General features: G+C 41.4%; 1 protein-coding gene across 2 annotated transcripts in view; it reads left to right on the plus strand.

The window, feature by feature from the left end:
* KIAA0319L (KIAA0319 like) overlaps positions 1 to 14,888 on the plus strand; it is a 109,131-nt gene that overhangs the window by 73,486 nt on the left and 20,757 nt on the right. Inside the window, exons 6-14 of one of the 2 annotated variants that reach the window (XM_081226678.1) lie at positions 1,404 to 1,501; positions 4,414 to 4,501; positions 4,962 to 5,054; positions 6,890 to 7,022; positions 10,075 to 10,303; positions 11,196 to 11,243; positions 11,485 to 11,608; positions 12,332 to 12,464; positions 14,219 to 14,367. In XM_081226678.1, the coding sequence (XP_081082804.1) occupies positions 1,404 to 1,501; positions 4,414 to 4,501; positions 4,962 to 5,054; positions 6,890 to 7,022; positions 10,075 to 10,303; positions 11,196 to 11,243; positions 11,485 to 11,608; positions 12,332 to 12,464; positions 14,219 to 14,367 (1,095 nt within the window). The remainder of the gene's footprint in view (positions 1 to 1,403; positions 1,502 to 4,413; positions 4,502 to 4,961; positions 5,055 to 6,889; positions 7,023 to 10,074; positions 10,304 to 11,195; positions 11,244 to 11,484; positions 11,609 to 12,331; positions 12,465 to 14,218; positions 14,368 to 14,888) is intronic. The other variant, XM_081226679.1, reaches the window with a different exon arrangement.

The raw sequence follows: 14,888 nt of genomic DNA on the forward strand, positions 1-14,888 counted from the left end.
TGTCATTTGTTGAAATTTGTGTTGCTAGCCTTAGATGTTATAAAATTGTCAATTCCCAAGCTAGTGTGAGTCTGTTTTCTGTGCGGGGGAAAAAAAATTTCTAACTACAGTTCAAGAAATGTCATCTTGGGACTTCCCTGGCAGTCCAGTGGTTAAGACTTTGCCTCCCAGTGCAGGGGGTGTGGGTTCGATCCCTGGTCGGGGAGCTAAGATCCCTCATGCCTTGCAGCCAAAAAACTAAAAAACATAAAACAGAAGCAATATTGTAACAAATTCAATAAAGACTTTAAAAAAAAAAAAAAGAAAGAAAGAAATGTCATCTCTTAGCACCAGTCCTACTTCTACTTCTTCTTTCCTGATCCTCATGTAACCTAACTTCTACAGATAACATTTATGAGAGCTGCCTGGGGCTGACAACTGGCCAAAACAAAGCTAGTGTTCTCTGGAGGAAGGAAGAGTAATAGATCTTGTATCTCAGGCTTATAAAGTAAAATCTAGTCTTAAGACTGTTTGGAATTAAGTTCTGTGCGTTAGCATTAACTTTTGAACTCATGAAGTAAGAAAAAGGTGACCATTCTCTGTAAGCATTTGAGACTTCTTTTTTTTTTCCCTTTTATTTTTCCCTTTTTGGGTAGTAAATTAAATGAAACCTTCCTACCAAATGCCCCCCCTTCGTAGCCATAAATGCATCTTGTTTCAAAAAATATTTAAGACAGCTTTAACTGGGGAGGGATTCCATTTAGATAACAGGATTCTATCCTCACCCTACCCATTCATACAGTCTGAGCTACAAATGAGGACCATTTAATGCTTCATTTGATCTTAATTAATTTCACTGGGGCCTGTTTTAAATGGGCCATCCCCTACCACCTTCTGCAGTGTGTTATTTCTTAGCTCAGCAGGAATGAAGTAGCTCTTTTAACTCACCAGGGTGTGATGACCTCAGTGAGATGAGCATTGTTAGCACTCTTTAAAAAGGTATTTTTGAACCATGTTATTTAGAAGTCATTGCTGTTCTTTGTTGCAAAAGAAGTTTTGCAAGAAAATGGCCTTTATTCCCAGTGAGTTCATCCATAGTGGTTTGTAGGGCATGTATTTTCACTGGGATGCCATACCATGAGCAACCTGGTATTTTAGGGGAGGATTGGCCCAAAGCAGCATGGGTATGGGGCAGGAATGAGCACTGCTGGGAGAGAGTGGAAGAGGCCCTAACTATAGTTGAGTCAGCAGAATCCACCTTTTCTTTCAACAGAATGTTTGGTTTCCCTTTGGCTTTGGGGTGAAATCTTGAAAACTAAGGTCTTGTCAAGATTTAGAAAAATTTTGTTATTCACAGGCTGTGTGGTTGCCCTCTTTGTGTGTAGGTGTGTGTTTTCATGATTTTTGTAACTGCCCTTCTATAGGAGAAACCTACACCTACGACTGGCAGCTGATTACTCATCCTAAAGACTACAGTGGAGAAATGGAAGGGAAACATTCCCAGATCCTCAAACTATCCAAGGTGAATTTGCCTCCTGTCATTTGCAGGGATGGGGTAGAGGTGTTGACCATTTTCTAACATGTATACTATAGAATTTTCTGTCCACACTTAACTTAGGAACAGCCTTTCAGAAGCGAATCCTCCAAAAGTCTGGCTGGCTGACATCCAGTATTTGTTAGTGTATGATTCTCAAATTTTCATTTATGGTGAGAATATTGTATAAGCATAGTGGTGATAGCTGAAAATACACACTAAACAGCTTTTAAGGGTAACATAAGGATTTTAGAATTTGGGAGATAAGCTAGGTTATTTGTGGCCACATGACTGTGTAAATTGGCTCAGTCTTTTTTTGGGATTCAGTGTAGTTATTAAGAGCCATAAAAATGTTCATATTCTTTAGCCAAGCAATTGCTTTTTCCTTCCTTCCTTCTTTCTTTCTTTCTTCCTTCCTCCCTTCCTCCCTTCCTTCCTTCCTACCTTCCTTCCGTCTTTCCTTCCTTTCTTTCCTCTCTTTCTTTCAACAACTGTTCATTGTACACTAGTTATGTGGCAGGTATTGGGGATTTACTAGTGAATTAATCGTAATATTAACATTTTAGGAAAATACAGTCTAGTACGTGCTACTGACCAGAAGCAGGTAATTATAACAGGAGTATACTAGGTCAGTGCATGGGGTATGGAAGCCCTGGGGAGTTAGAGTAGATTTCTTAGAGTTGGCCTAGTTGGGTCATGAAAGGTGACTGGCTTACTGGGTAAAGGGTGGAGTGGTAATACCCCAAGCAGAGGAAGCAGTATGTCCACTGGGCCAAATAATAGAGAGAAATGTGGAAAAAAGGGAATTTTACGTGGTTCATCCTGACTGGACCCCATGGTATGAGAGGAACAGTGGCACAAGTAAGTTGGAGAGATGCAGGTGCCAGATTGCACAGAGCCTTGTGTGTGCCAGAGTGAGGCCTTTGACTCTTATCCAGAGGGAATATGGCGCCTTTGAAAGGTTTTAAGCAGGAGAATGACATGTTCAGATTTTCAGTTTAGAAGGATCACCCTGACTGCAGATTGGAGGAGATAAGACTCAAACTAGGGAGACCAGGGAGGAATCTATTGAAAAATGTAGGTGTGAGGTGATAATAGTCTGAGTGAAAAAAAACTAAATAAATAAAATAAAACTTAAAAGCCACCCATTGAGCTCTTACCATGTGCCAGAAACAGTGCTAATTATTTTATGCAGTTATTTAATCTTCCTAACAACCCCAAGATGTAAATATTAGTATTTGTTTTACAAATGACGAAACTAAAAATTAGAAAAACAAAGTGGTTTGGCCAAAGTGCACAAAGCTATTAAATGGTACATTTGAACTGGAACTTTCCATCTCTAAACCCATGCTCTTAAGAACTGTGCTATGATGAATGGTTAAAAACTAAGGTGATGACAGTGTGAATGGAGAGAAGTGGGTGGATTTGAGAAATACTGTGGAGGTCAACTTGGTGATCAATTAATTGGGTGGAGGTGTTGAGGAAGAGAAGTCCAGGATAATTTTAGCCTTTTGGCTTAGACACTTCGTTGGATGTTGGTATATTTGAGGTGATATTCACTGAAATGAGGAACATAGAAAGAGGAGCAGGTTTGGAAGAGGTTTGCAGATGATTAATTCATGTTGGGACAGAGTGAGGTTGAGGTACCTGTGAAACATTTGAGTGGAGGGACCAGTAAGTAGTTGGGGGTAAGGGGCTAGAGATCAGGATGCAAGTCCGGGCTGGAGAGATAAATTTGTACACCAGCATCAAATAGTTGACAACTGAAGCCATAAATAGATGAAAACATCCAGAGAGTGTGTAGAGTGAAGTAATAAACGGATTGCAATTGGAATCCTGGGGAACACTGTCATTAAAGGTATGGAAGGAAGAGGAAATGGAAGAAAATGTGGAGTAGGCCTAGAAGTGAAAGCCAAGGAAGGAGAGCATTACAAGAAGAAGGAAGTGGTCCAAAATGCTCCATGCATTCAATTAGCGTTTACCCAAAGGAGATAATTCAAAAGAAAGAAAAAAATCATTTTACCTGAAAGATGTTCACCACAGCATTAGTTATAATAGTAAAATTTTGGAAACAACCCAAATATCCAACAATGTGAAATGCTTATGTGAATTATGGCACATTTATTCATGTACTCTTCTGCAGCCATTAAAATGACTATTTAAGAGACTGTTCTAATGGGGAAAGTGTTCATGCTAAATGAATGGAAGAAAGAATAATAAAAAGTCCTATATATCGTGATTTTAGCTAGGCCCTGAATACCACTGAAATATGAGCTCCTCAAAGGTAGGGACCTTATCTAATTCCTCTCCAAACCTCAAGCCTAGGACAATGACCACATATAATTGATTCTCAATACATGTTTGTTGAACAGGTGTACTGTTTATAGCTCTTTTTTTGGATGTGGTAAAAGATTAGAAGGAAATAAGAAAAATGTGATTAATTGGGGTGTTAGGACAATGGGATTGTGGGTGATTTTTTTTTATGTTATGTTCATACAGTTAGTGGAAATCAGGAGGGGGAAATATTCAGATATTTGAGAGCTATTTGGTGTTTTTACAAAATGTTTTTCTTTGCAGAGATGATTGTTTTAATTTCATAACTGTGAAGTAGGATGGTTGGGCCCTTAATGTTCTTCTGAAAAGAAAATGGGAGTACAGAGATGTTGAAATCCCTTCTGTTGTTGCGAGTCAGCTAGTAGTAAGATTCACATGAAAAGCTATGGTTTTTTAGTTTATAATTCATTGTTTCATATCTTCAGCTAGTTTACTTTCTCCATTTTGGAAATGGTGCAAGAAGAGGAGAATTCAAGAAACAGCATTGGAAAATTCAGATATATGTGTTATTTTAAATATAATTGCTGCTGTTCGTGGTTGTCTAAAAGATCTTCTCACTTCTGCAGCTCACTCCAGGCCTGTATGAATTCAAAGTGATTGTAGATGGCCAGAATGCCCATGGGGAAGGCTATGTGAATGTGACAGTGAAACCAGGTATGTTACCCCGCCCTGGCCATGTCTCCACTGCTCCTGCAGGATTCCCAAGGAGATGGAGATTTGATTTTAGGGGTTTTAAATTCTCATTCTTTTTTTGTAATATATTTATGTATTGGGCAATTCCTAGTTCACAAAGCTTGTTTGTTGTCCACCTCTACTCAGCTTGCTTGAAAACAGGAAGTTGCTGCTATAGTACTTCTGATGTAGTAGATAGGACATGAGCATTGAAAGAATGCGCAGGGCATGGCCTTAGCAGTCGTCAGGCTTAGAAGAGGCTTTAACACTCCCAGGTGTCTTAGGTTAGAATGGCAACCTGATCTTGTGACTTTACCATTTGGTGATGCTCAGCTCTCACTTATGTAATGGAAAATGACTTATGCTCCACCCAGATATGGCCTGCTTCTCCTATAATTTATAAAGACCCTCTTCCAATTTCTTGTGGGTCATGTTCTTGCAGAGCCCCGTAAGAATCGGCCTCCTGTTGCCATTGTGTCACCACAGTTCCAGGAGATCTCTCTGCCAACCACTTCTACAGTCATTGATGGCAGCCGTGAGTACTTGTCTAGGCATGATGTTTTAGAAGAGCCTTCACTGTGTACTGGTAGAAGGTTTGGGGCCAGCTATGTCTGCATAGTGTTTAGGCCAGTCCTCGGCCATGTTAGGGGAAGACCAACCATCTGAAGCAATTGATTAGGAAGTAAAAACCAGACAGGCCCTGTTTAAAATCCCCGTGTGGCCTGTCTGCAGTAATAGTTCTGCTCTGAGATGGTAAGAAAGTAGGATTATTCATGTATTTAGCATTATTTTAGTTGAAACTTGCTGGTTTTCAAATTCGCTTGCCTGGAGTTGCCATCCTTAGCTATGGAAACAAAGCTCCTTCCTATCATGACAAGATAAGTAACTGAGAGTCTTGACAAAGAGCTCTCACTCAGCCATCACTGCCTAGCAAGATTCTCGTTAGCCTTCTCCTGGAGAGACTCACAGAATGGAGCACACACCCCTGCCTGGGCCCGTTGTTAACATGTCACCCTTCAGAGTAGTGTCACCTGATGGGTGACATGAGAGGATTTCTGGGCCTTGGCTCTGTGTGTGCAAGAGGTTTTGGGCCTGTCGCCCTCCAGCATTGGCTTGATCTCTCTGGGGGCCCGTTAAGGCCCTGTCACCCCGAGTGTCTTGGCACAACAGGGGCTTGTGGCAGAGGCAACTGCTGCTTTAGCAGAGGGATCTCTAGCGGGTTAAACCGTTCATGTAGGTGATTCTGGCCAGAAGAGGAGGACAGAAGAGTAGCAGGCCAAGAGGAAGAGGCAGAACAGGAAGAAACACTTGTGAGAGTGACAGAAAGGGTTCACTTAGTACCATTTTATTTTATATTTTTGATTAGATCAAAGTTGAATAATATGTAAAGGTACACAGTGAAAAGAATCACTACCCTCCCGGTCTCCCAACTATCCAGTTTTCCTCCAGACAACCAATGGTATTATCTTATGTATCTTTCCAGAGATATTTGATGCGTATATAAGAAAATACATATACAGTCCTTATGACAACACATTACGTGCAGTGTTATGTACAGTGCTTGTTTCTATATGTTGGAGAATTTTTCTGAATTAACACATGCAATACTTCTTCATTCTTTTTTTCTTTTAATGATTACATAACCTTCTATGATATGAATATATGATTTCATTGTATGCATATGTACTTGTTTTCAATCTCTATTGATGACCATTTAGATTACTTTTGACTTGCTATTACAAATAACGTTATTGTGAATAATCTTGTAAGCGTGACATTTAACACAAATATTAAATGTCCTACAGATACACAACACAAGTGCAAGTAGATCTGAAGTATTAAATTCTTAGAAGAGGAATTGCAGGGACAAAGATAAATTTTCCCAAATTGCTCCTTATAGAGGTTGTATCAATTTATGCTTCCACTATGACTTATGAGGGGGCCTCTTTCCCCACACTTTTTACCCACATAATGCGTTGTGAAACTTTGGTGTTTACCAATTTGAGAGGTTAAAAAATGCTATCTCAAGTGTAATTTAAATTTGCATTTCTTTTTTAAGTGAGGTTGAGTATCTTTTCATGTGTTTAAGACCTTTTGATTCTCCTTTTTTTATACATATACTTAATACAGTAGCGTTTTAACCAGAGGTTGCCTGTGTTGGAGTCCTTGGAAAACTACGCAGTGGAATATTCATAGAGAGGCAGAATGACCCAGTAATCCGAGGGAAGAAACACTCTGGAGACATAGTCTGTAATTTCATAAAGTTTTCCTAGCCTCAAATCTCTGGGTAGTTGCCCTGGTTTGTGTAAACTGGATAAGTGCTAAGACCCAGTGCTCTCATGCTGTAACTGATATTTCTTTATGGTCAAGAAAGCATGGATGATGATAAGATCGTCCAGTACCATTGGGAAGAACTTAAGGGACCTCTGAGAGAAGAGAAGATTTCTGAAGATACGGCCATATTAAAACTAAGTAAGCTCGTCCCTGGGAACTACACTTTCAGGTAAATTTGGATCCTTCAAGTTTACCATAGGCCATTTTTTTCCCCTTATGGGTTTTACGTTCTTACAGGAGTCACTCTGACAGATATCAAATTCCCTGTAGAGTTGGCTGATAATATAGCCTTTGGTTCCACTGGTTCTTTGAGCCATGTTGTAACAGTGGTCACAATAGTCATAACTTTTTAGGGCAAAGGTCCTTGCATAATAGATCAGGATCCACACAGCTAATCCTTCTCAAAGCCTTATTTGGCATATATCCAAACCTTTTTTTTAGAATTTCTGTCATTAAGTGAAAGGGCCCATCTTCCTTTGCCTTTTCTCAGGAAAAATCTAGAAGGAATCTACTCTCATCTCTCCCCTTTGGGAAATGCTTCCTCAACTTAGGATATATCAAAATCTTTACTTTTGACTTAGTGGTTTATTTGAATATGATTTGTAGCATCTTTCTCTGTTGGGGATTTTCAGAGAATTTGATTCAAAGTCAGTTCTTTTGGGAACTAGTGTTGATATACTAGACTGTGATTAATGAGTCTGAGGCTGACCCTAGAGCAATCCTCCTTATATTTGCATTACTCACTGTAGGCTACGAAGCACTGGTACATGAGTGTCATGCAAACACCATATGTACACTATACCATCCTCATTTTACGTCTGAGAAGAATGAGGCTCGGTGTATTTACTAACTTCTCTGAGGTCACACAGCTGGAGCTGAAATGCAGATTTTCTAATCCCCAAGTCAGGACTCATTCTACTCTGCTTCTTGACTTGGCCTATATGTATTTTGTTTATGCTTCCTTGAATGCCCTTCTCAATCTGTTGGGACTCCGCCTATCTTTAAGGACCTCCTCAGTTTTCTGTGAGGCTCTCTGAGATCCCTCCAGAGAGGAGAGGGAATGTCCCTCCTCTTTCCCTGTTGCACTCAGTACCTCTATGTGGTGCCTGCCATGGTGCAACGGCTTGTTCATGGGTATCTGTCTTCCCCACTGGATCTGAGATTAACCACGCTTTAGACACTACCAGAGACACAGCAAGGAATGTCCTAGCACAGCACCTACCATACAAATAAATATACAAGTTCTGACTTAGCAGCGCTCTCACTGACTCAAGACTTCAAGTGAATGAAGGGTAGCTGCTATTACAACAAGGCAGGAGCCTTCTCACTGAGTTAAAATGGAAATGTGAGTTGGTTTTCACCTTGGATTTCTAATATAGGAATTTTAACATTTATGGAATTTAGCCTGGGTGATGTTGACCCTTTTTGAAATAGTAACAATAATAGCTACTGCTTCTTGAACATTTACTGTGTTAAGTACTGTTCTGAGCTCTTTGCACGCAGTAGCCCATTTAACCCTTGTACCTGGTATTATAATGGCTCTTATTTTACAGATTAGGAAATATAGTCACAGAGAGGTTAAGTAACTTGCCCAAGGTCACACAGGTTGTCTGATTCCAGAGTCTGAGCTTTTAACCACAATGTTAACCTAGAGCGTTTTGGGTGAATGGGATATTGGGTGCAGTCCTTTTTTTCTAAGCCTCAGTCCATGAAATGATGGGATTGGGTTTGATTAGCATTAAGGTCCAATCTGTTTGATTCCACTTACATTTTCCTCTCCCCTGCTTTTACACAGCAGTGGCCTCTTTCCCCAGCCCTGTGGTCAGCTGCTGTTTGGTTCCAGAACTTTTGCGTGCAAGCCAGGGACTGTCTGAGATGAAAGTCAGCGTAATGGGCAGTTGCCATTTTGCCATCTGTCTATAACTTGCTTTTGTTCTGAAATAGGAGACAAATAAGACATGTTAAAAAAAAAAACAACAGAAAACTGAAAACAGAAACTGGAAAGAGGAAAACTTCTGTGGATTTTTCTTTTTCAGATGTTTGCTGATTTGCACATGTCTGTGTGTCTGATGTTTTTGTGTTCTTTTTCTAAAAGCTGTAATATCAGAAGTCCCCTTAAGATCATAGGTAAAAAGTGAGATTGTGGGATAAAAACCCCACAGATGTCTGGCTCTTTCTGTGGCTGGTTGTGAGATTTAAACAAACGACATGTCTTTTATATGCTTTTCCTCTTTCTGTGAGCAAAATGGAAGCAGCCCAAACCTCCTTGCTTGCTTATGCTCACATTTTGAGGTGGCAAGAGAAGCTTTAGGCTGTTCAGCTGGAAGGCATCACTTAGGTAGAAGCCTGCTCTTACAAATGAACATTTTTTTTTCTCTTGCAAATTCTCTTTCACACTGGCACAAACTGTGGGATGCTTGCGTAGGAGAATTCATTTCCATCTCAGGCTCCTATCTTACTGGAGCTAGCCCTCCTGGTCCATCCTAGAGACTGTCTGCCCAGGAAGTCCATTCTTGTGCTGTGTACACAGCCAAAACAGGATGATGGGAGGAGAGCCTGCTGCAGTCGGAGCTTGCTTTATTTAGTGTAACGTCTTTGAACCCTATAGGAATAGTGGCCAGGGATTATTGCTTCTTAAGACTTGGTTCTGGGCTTTGGAGTCAGAGAACTGGGCTTGCATGTTGGCTCACTATTTAGCTCTGGGCAGGTTTCTTACCTCTCTAAGGCTTCTATAATAGTGAGGTTGATGATACCTATTCTATATGATTGTTGTGAGGGCCAAATCAGACAATGCTTATAAAGGTCCCAGCCACAGACACATGCAGGCAGCAGAGTGAAATGGTGCTAGAGATATATTGTCTAGATTTAGATCCTGACTCCACTGTTTTCAAGCTTTCAAGCTTGGGCAAGTTACTTTACCTTTTTTTGCCTCGGTCTCCTCATATGTATAAGGAGTAAAATGGGGATAGTACTTTATAGGGCTGTTGTGAGGACTGAATGAGATACAAAGTGCTTAGAACAGTGCCTGGCACACAGTGAACCCTCAGTCAGTGTTAGCTTCTAGTATTACTCTAACTTTCCAAAAAGAATGGGTTAGAATTGGTTACCGATTGGTAATCCTGCCACATTGGTATTTTTTAGCCTTGATTTTCAGTTCTTCCATGTTTATTCCTCTTTCTTTAAGACCACCCCTGATTGCATTCCTCTCTCTTTCCTGATAGCTTGACTGTAGTAGACTCTGATGGAGCTACCAACTCTACCACGGCAAGCCTGACAGTGAACAAGGCTGTGGATTACCCTCCTGTGGCCAATGCAGGCCCCAACCAAGTGATCACCCTGCCCCAAAACTCCATCACCCTCTTCGGGAATCAGAGCACTGATGATCACGGCATCACCAGCTATGAGTGGTCACTCAGCCCAAACAGCAAAGGGAAAGTGATGGAGATGCAGGTAGGAGGGAAAGTTTCTGTCTTTTCTTGCCCAGGGAATTAGAGCTGCTGGACTGGGTCACCCATCCAAGACTTACATTTCTCCATCTTAATAACCAAAGTCAGATTAGTGAATAGAACATTTGAATTTTTAAAAAAATCTAGAAAGATTGAGGGGCCTTTAGTTAACACATCAGCAAAAACTTTATCTTAAATGTTTAGTATTAGAGGAAAAGACTGGTAGCTGCTCTAGGATAATTTCAGGGAGTCAAATTCTTTAGAAGCTACAAGGGTGCAAATTTTTTTTTAAATTAATTTTTATCGGAGTATGGTTGCTTTAAAATGTGTTAGTTTCTGCTGAAGGGTGCAAATCTTAGTGAGCTCTATTACAACTTGGAGGAGATTGCCTGACTAGATGGTGAGCATCTTCTCTCTGGAGATATTTAAGAAGAGACTAGATCTGTCACCAGGCAGGTAACGTAAGTAAATGAAGAAAACTGGATGGGGACTGTGGCAAACCAGAGGGCGTAAGCCCTGACCAAAGGGGTCAGCAGCCCTCCAGTCAGGCTGGTTGTTGCCACGCTAGAGTATCGTCCCAGTGTTGCTAGGTCCTCCAGCTTTTCAAGACAAGACAGAAACCTAGACTTCTATGTGAAATTTTCCAACTTTTAAGAACCCTAAGGCCAAATAAAATGTCTGCAAGGTATTAGGTTAGGTTTCTCCGCTGTTGCAGAATCTGTACAGACCTGTAAGGGCATGCACAGCATTATAAAGCATCTTGGGTCGTTGCTGCCATGTTTTATCGAGGCAGCATTGTTAGGATCACACTGTGTGGCTTCAGTAGGAAGAACATTGTTTTGTAAATTGTGTTATTTTACTATATGTTAATGGTTTTCTTTCTGCTTGGGTCATAGAAGTGGATCTTGATTATCTCTGCACATTTTCCTGTACTCGTCTACCTTGTGAGAGCTCTGACTTTATTTGAAACTGTTGCTGTGTCAGAGGGTTATTTCCTTGAAGGGTGAAACTTTTAACAAGATGTCCCACAGTGTCTGATTGAGCATTCAGTAATTATGTTGAATTGGGAGGTAATGGCCCACTACCAACCTAGGTTTAGAAAACTGGGTAAATCATTTAGACCAGAGTAGGACTTCTTGTATGATGTGATTCCGGGAGTCCACTTGTCTGTATTTATATATCCAGGGTGTTAGAACACCTACCCTGCAGCTCTCTGCCATGCAAGAAGGAGACTATACTTACCAACTCACAGTGACTGACACAATAGGACAGCAGGCCACCGCTCAAGTGACTGTTATTGTGCAGCCTGGTAAGTTCTAACCTTGTGGTGCAGGCTCTTCTGTTGGCTGGTCCCTTGACCCTTAGAAGGAGAAAAGGGCTTGGGTTCTGAGCTCTATGAGGGTGGAAGTGGGAGTTACCAATCCACCAAGCCCCTGGCGGCTGCTATTGTCCATTCCCCTAGTGCTTTCTTCATAGCTAGAGAGAAGGAGTATTTCACGACCTCGCTTGTGCCCTTGCTCTTGGCTAGTTATTGTGCCTTCAAGGGGAGCTAGCAGATAGAGTCTCTGCCAGCCCAAATCTTACCATGTCCTTTTGTCCTTTTTTTTTTTTTTTTTTTGGCTGCGGCTCGCAGAATCTCACTTCCCCAACCAGGGATTGAACCTGAGCCACAATAGTGAAAGCGCCAAATCCTAACCACTAGACCACCAGGGAACTCCTCCCACCCTGTCCTTTAAGGGCCAGCTTAAAGCCCACTTCCTCAAGAAAGCCCTACCTTATCTTTCAAACCCTGTCATTTGAACTCCTATAGCATTATACTTCAATCCATGTTCTTTCAGAATGTTTTATATGTTTCAGTCTTATATTCTTCATGCAAGCTCCCTGACCATATGCTTACCTCACACAGTATCTGACAGTTCTGTGAGTGGAGAGGCAGAGTCCTTGAGGCTTCCAGAACATATGTCCCAATTGGTTCCTCTCCTTTCCCAGCTGGACTGCCTGCTTTTGAACTCCCAAGTCTCTTGTCTTCTAGAAAACAACAAGCCTCCACAGGCAGATGCAGGTCCAGATAAAGAGCTGACTCTTCCCATGGATAGCACAACCCTGGATGGCAGCAAAAGCTCAGATGATCAGAAAATTATCTCATATCTCTGGGAAAAAACACAGTGAGTATTGACACAAAATCCTTATATATGCAAGGGCTCCAGACCTTTGAAGAGCAAGGTTTTATTTGCTTTTAAGAGTTTACTTTCTCTTATTAGCTTATCCAAGGGGGATTACTTAGAAAGAAATGTTTGCAATCCCAAACTTCAACTCTAAGAAAAATATAATTTTTGTTAGAAAAAAAAAAAAGAATGCTTACCATTAGCTGTCCCCAGGTAGTACTTTGTGGTCCTGGTGCTTTTACAGGTACAATCCATTTGCTGAAATGCATAGTTTAATTACACTTGAGAGGCAAGATGGAAGGGGTAATGGAGCAGAAAAACACTGTTGCTCAAAATTAACTGGGTAAGGCTGTCAGGGGGAATGGGCCAGAGCAGCTCTTAAGAATTGAAAATTCATCTCCAAAATGAAAGCATTACTCTGGTATTGTTTCCTTGAAGATACCATATACCATTTATGTTAGCCAGAGGCCAAAGGCAATAACCAAAATAATACTAATTAAATTGGAATTACCTAATCGAACCATCCCTGGTTCTCACAATTTCTTTCAGCTCCTTTAAACCATAACAAATGGAACTCAGATTATATGCAGGATCCTACAGGAAGCAATTCCAAGGAAGAGTTAAAAGCATTCCCAATTTCCAAAGTTAGCAACCATAGGACAGACTGGGTTTTTTGTTTTTGCTTTTGTTTTTGACTAGGATGTTAGAGATGGGTGGGGAGGGGCTGTAATTTTACTTGTAAAAGCACTTGACTTACGATTAGTGAGTTGGATTCTAGAAATGATTTTCCTTAGCTTTCGTTTCTATCTTTTGGAGAACCTAATTTTCTCCAACCCAGCATGTTTTAATTATAACTGTTTATTGAAGATACAGCAGATAAACCTTTTAGTTGAGTTTTATTAGTGTTTACAGCAGAAATAATCCTTAGCATAGCTTCTTGGAGGAGAATCTGTTTCAAGGGGGGCTGCTAGGGTCAGCGTTATACATTTAAACAGCAAAACAAAACAGAGCAAAACCTGGGCGTCTACAGGTTTCTCTGGTTGTCCTGCAGTGTTAAGGAAAGCTCTGAGGCATTTTGACCCTTGAACAGAAGGGCTGTCTGGTATATGTGCAGTATTGTGCCTACATGCTGGCTCAGAGCTCGCTCACCTGCTGCAGCGTGAGGCCACAGGGGAGAAGGAAAGATACGGGGCATCCTGGTTCCTCTGTGGCTCCTGTCCAGGAGCTGGAGGGAGTTTTGCCTGTAGAACTGCTAAGAAGAGGATGGTTTTTCCCTGAGAGTTCCTCTGTAGCCTTGGCCCATTTCCTTTCCCTGACTTTTCAGCAAGAGGGAGTTTGGCATGTGATTAAGAAATGCATTTTGCTTCTTTTCTGGCAAGAGCTGAACCAACCACTGGGCCAGAAATGCTTTTCAGAAACTTCACTCTTAAATCATTCTTTTGATCAGAGACCTGCTCAGAGCACTTTCTTCCTTTTACTGGAGCAGCAAAGAGTTTGAATGTTCTAGAAGCTCTTACAAAGGATAAGGCTAGATGTGTTTGAAAGCTGGTGAATGGAATTTTCTGATCAGCAGGTAGCCTGTATTTTGGGGCCAAATGACACTCTGTCCAAATGGAATATTTTTAAACATGCCCTCTCAAGGTGTGAGAAACAATAGTTTATGTCTTAGCTGAGGCAGTAATTGTCTGCTCCGACGGGGACAGGAGAGCAGTAGACAGATACAATTCCACCCTCTGGTTTCTCTCTTTGTCCAGGGGACCTGACGGGGTACAACTTGAGAATGCTAACAGCAGTGTCGCCACTGTGACTGGGCTGCAAGTGGGAACCTACGTGTTCACCTTGACCGTCAAGGATGAGAGGAACCTGCAAAGCCAGAGCTCTGTGAATGTCATTGTCAAAGAAGGTACCTCACTGCCTTGGGTTGGTGCAGCAGCCTCTGGGCCAGATAACTGAAGAATACATCATCTCTTGTTTGGTTGCAGAAACTGATTAGAGACAAAGTAGGGAAAGAGGTTAGAGGTTAGGGTAGCTCTTAGTTGCTTTTCTACACCAGCCTTTGAGTGAGCTACTTTTAAGGTGAATTTTAACTTCTTGTTTTCCCTCCCTTCCTTCTCAGTTGAATAGGGAGAGAATTAAGGTTTTTTTCCTTTGTATTTTTTTTAAAAATTATTTATTTATTTATTTATTTTTGGCTGCCATGGGTCTTCGTTGCTGCGTGCAGGCTTTCTCTAGTTGGGGCCAGCGGGGGCTACTCTTCGTTGCAGTGCACGGGCTTCTCACTGCTGTGGCTTCTCTTGTTGCGGAGCACAGGCTCTTGGCACGCGGGCTTCAGTAGTTGTGGCACTCGGGCTCAGTAGTTGTGGGTCGCAGGCTCTAGAACACAGGCTCAGTAGTTGTGGCACACGGGCTTAGTTGCTCTGTGGC

Source organism: Mesoplodon bidens (genome assembly GCF_964165515.1).
Source record: "Mesoplodon bidens genome assembly, chromosome: 2".
In the NCBI taxonomy this organism is placed as follows: domain Eukaryota; kingdom Metazoa; phylum Chordata; class Mammalia; order Artiodactyla; family Ziphiidae; genus Mesoplodon; species Mesoplodon bidens.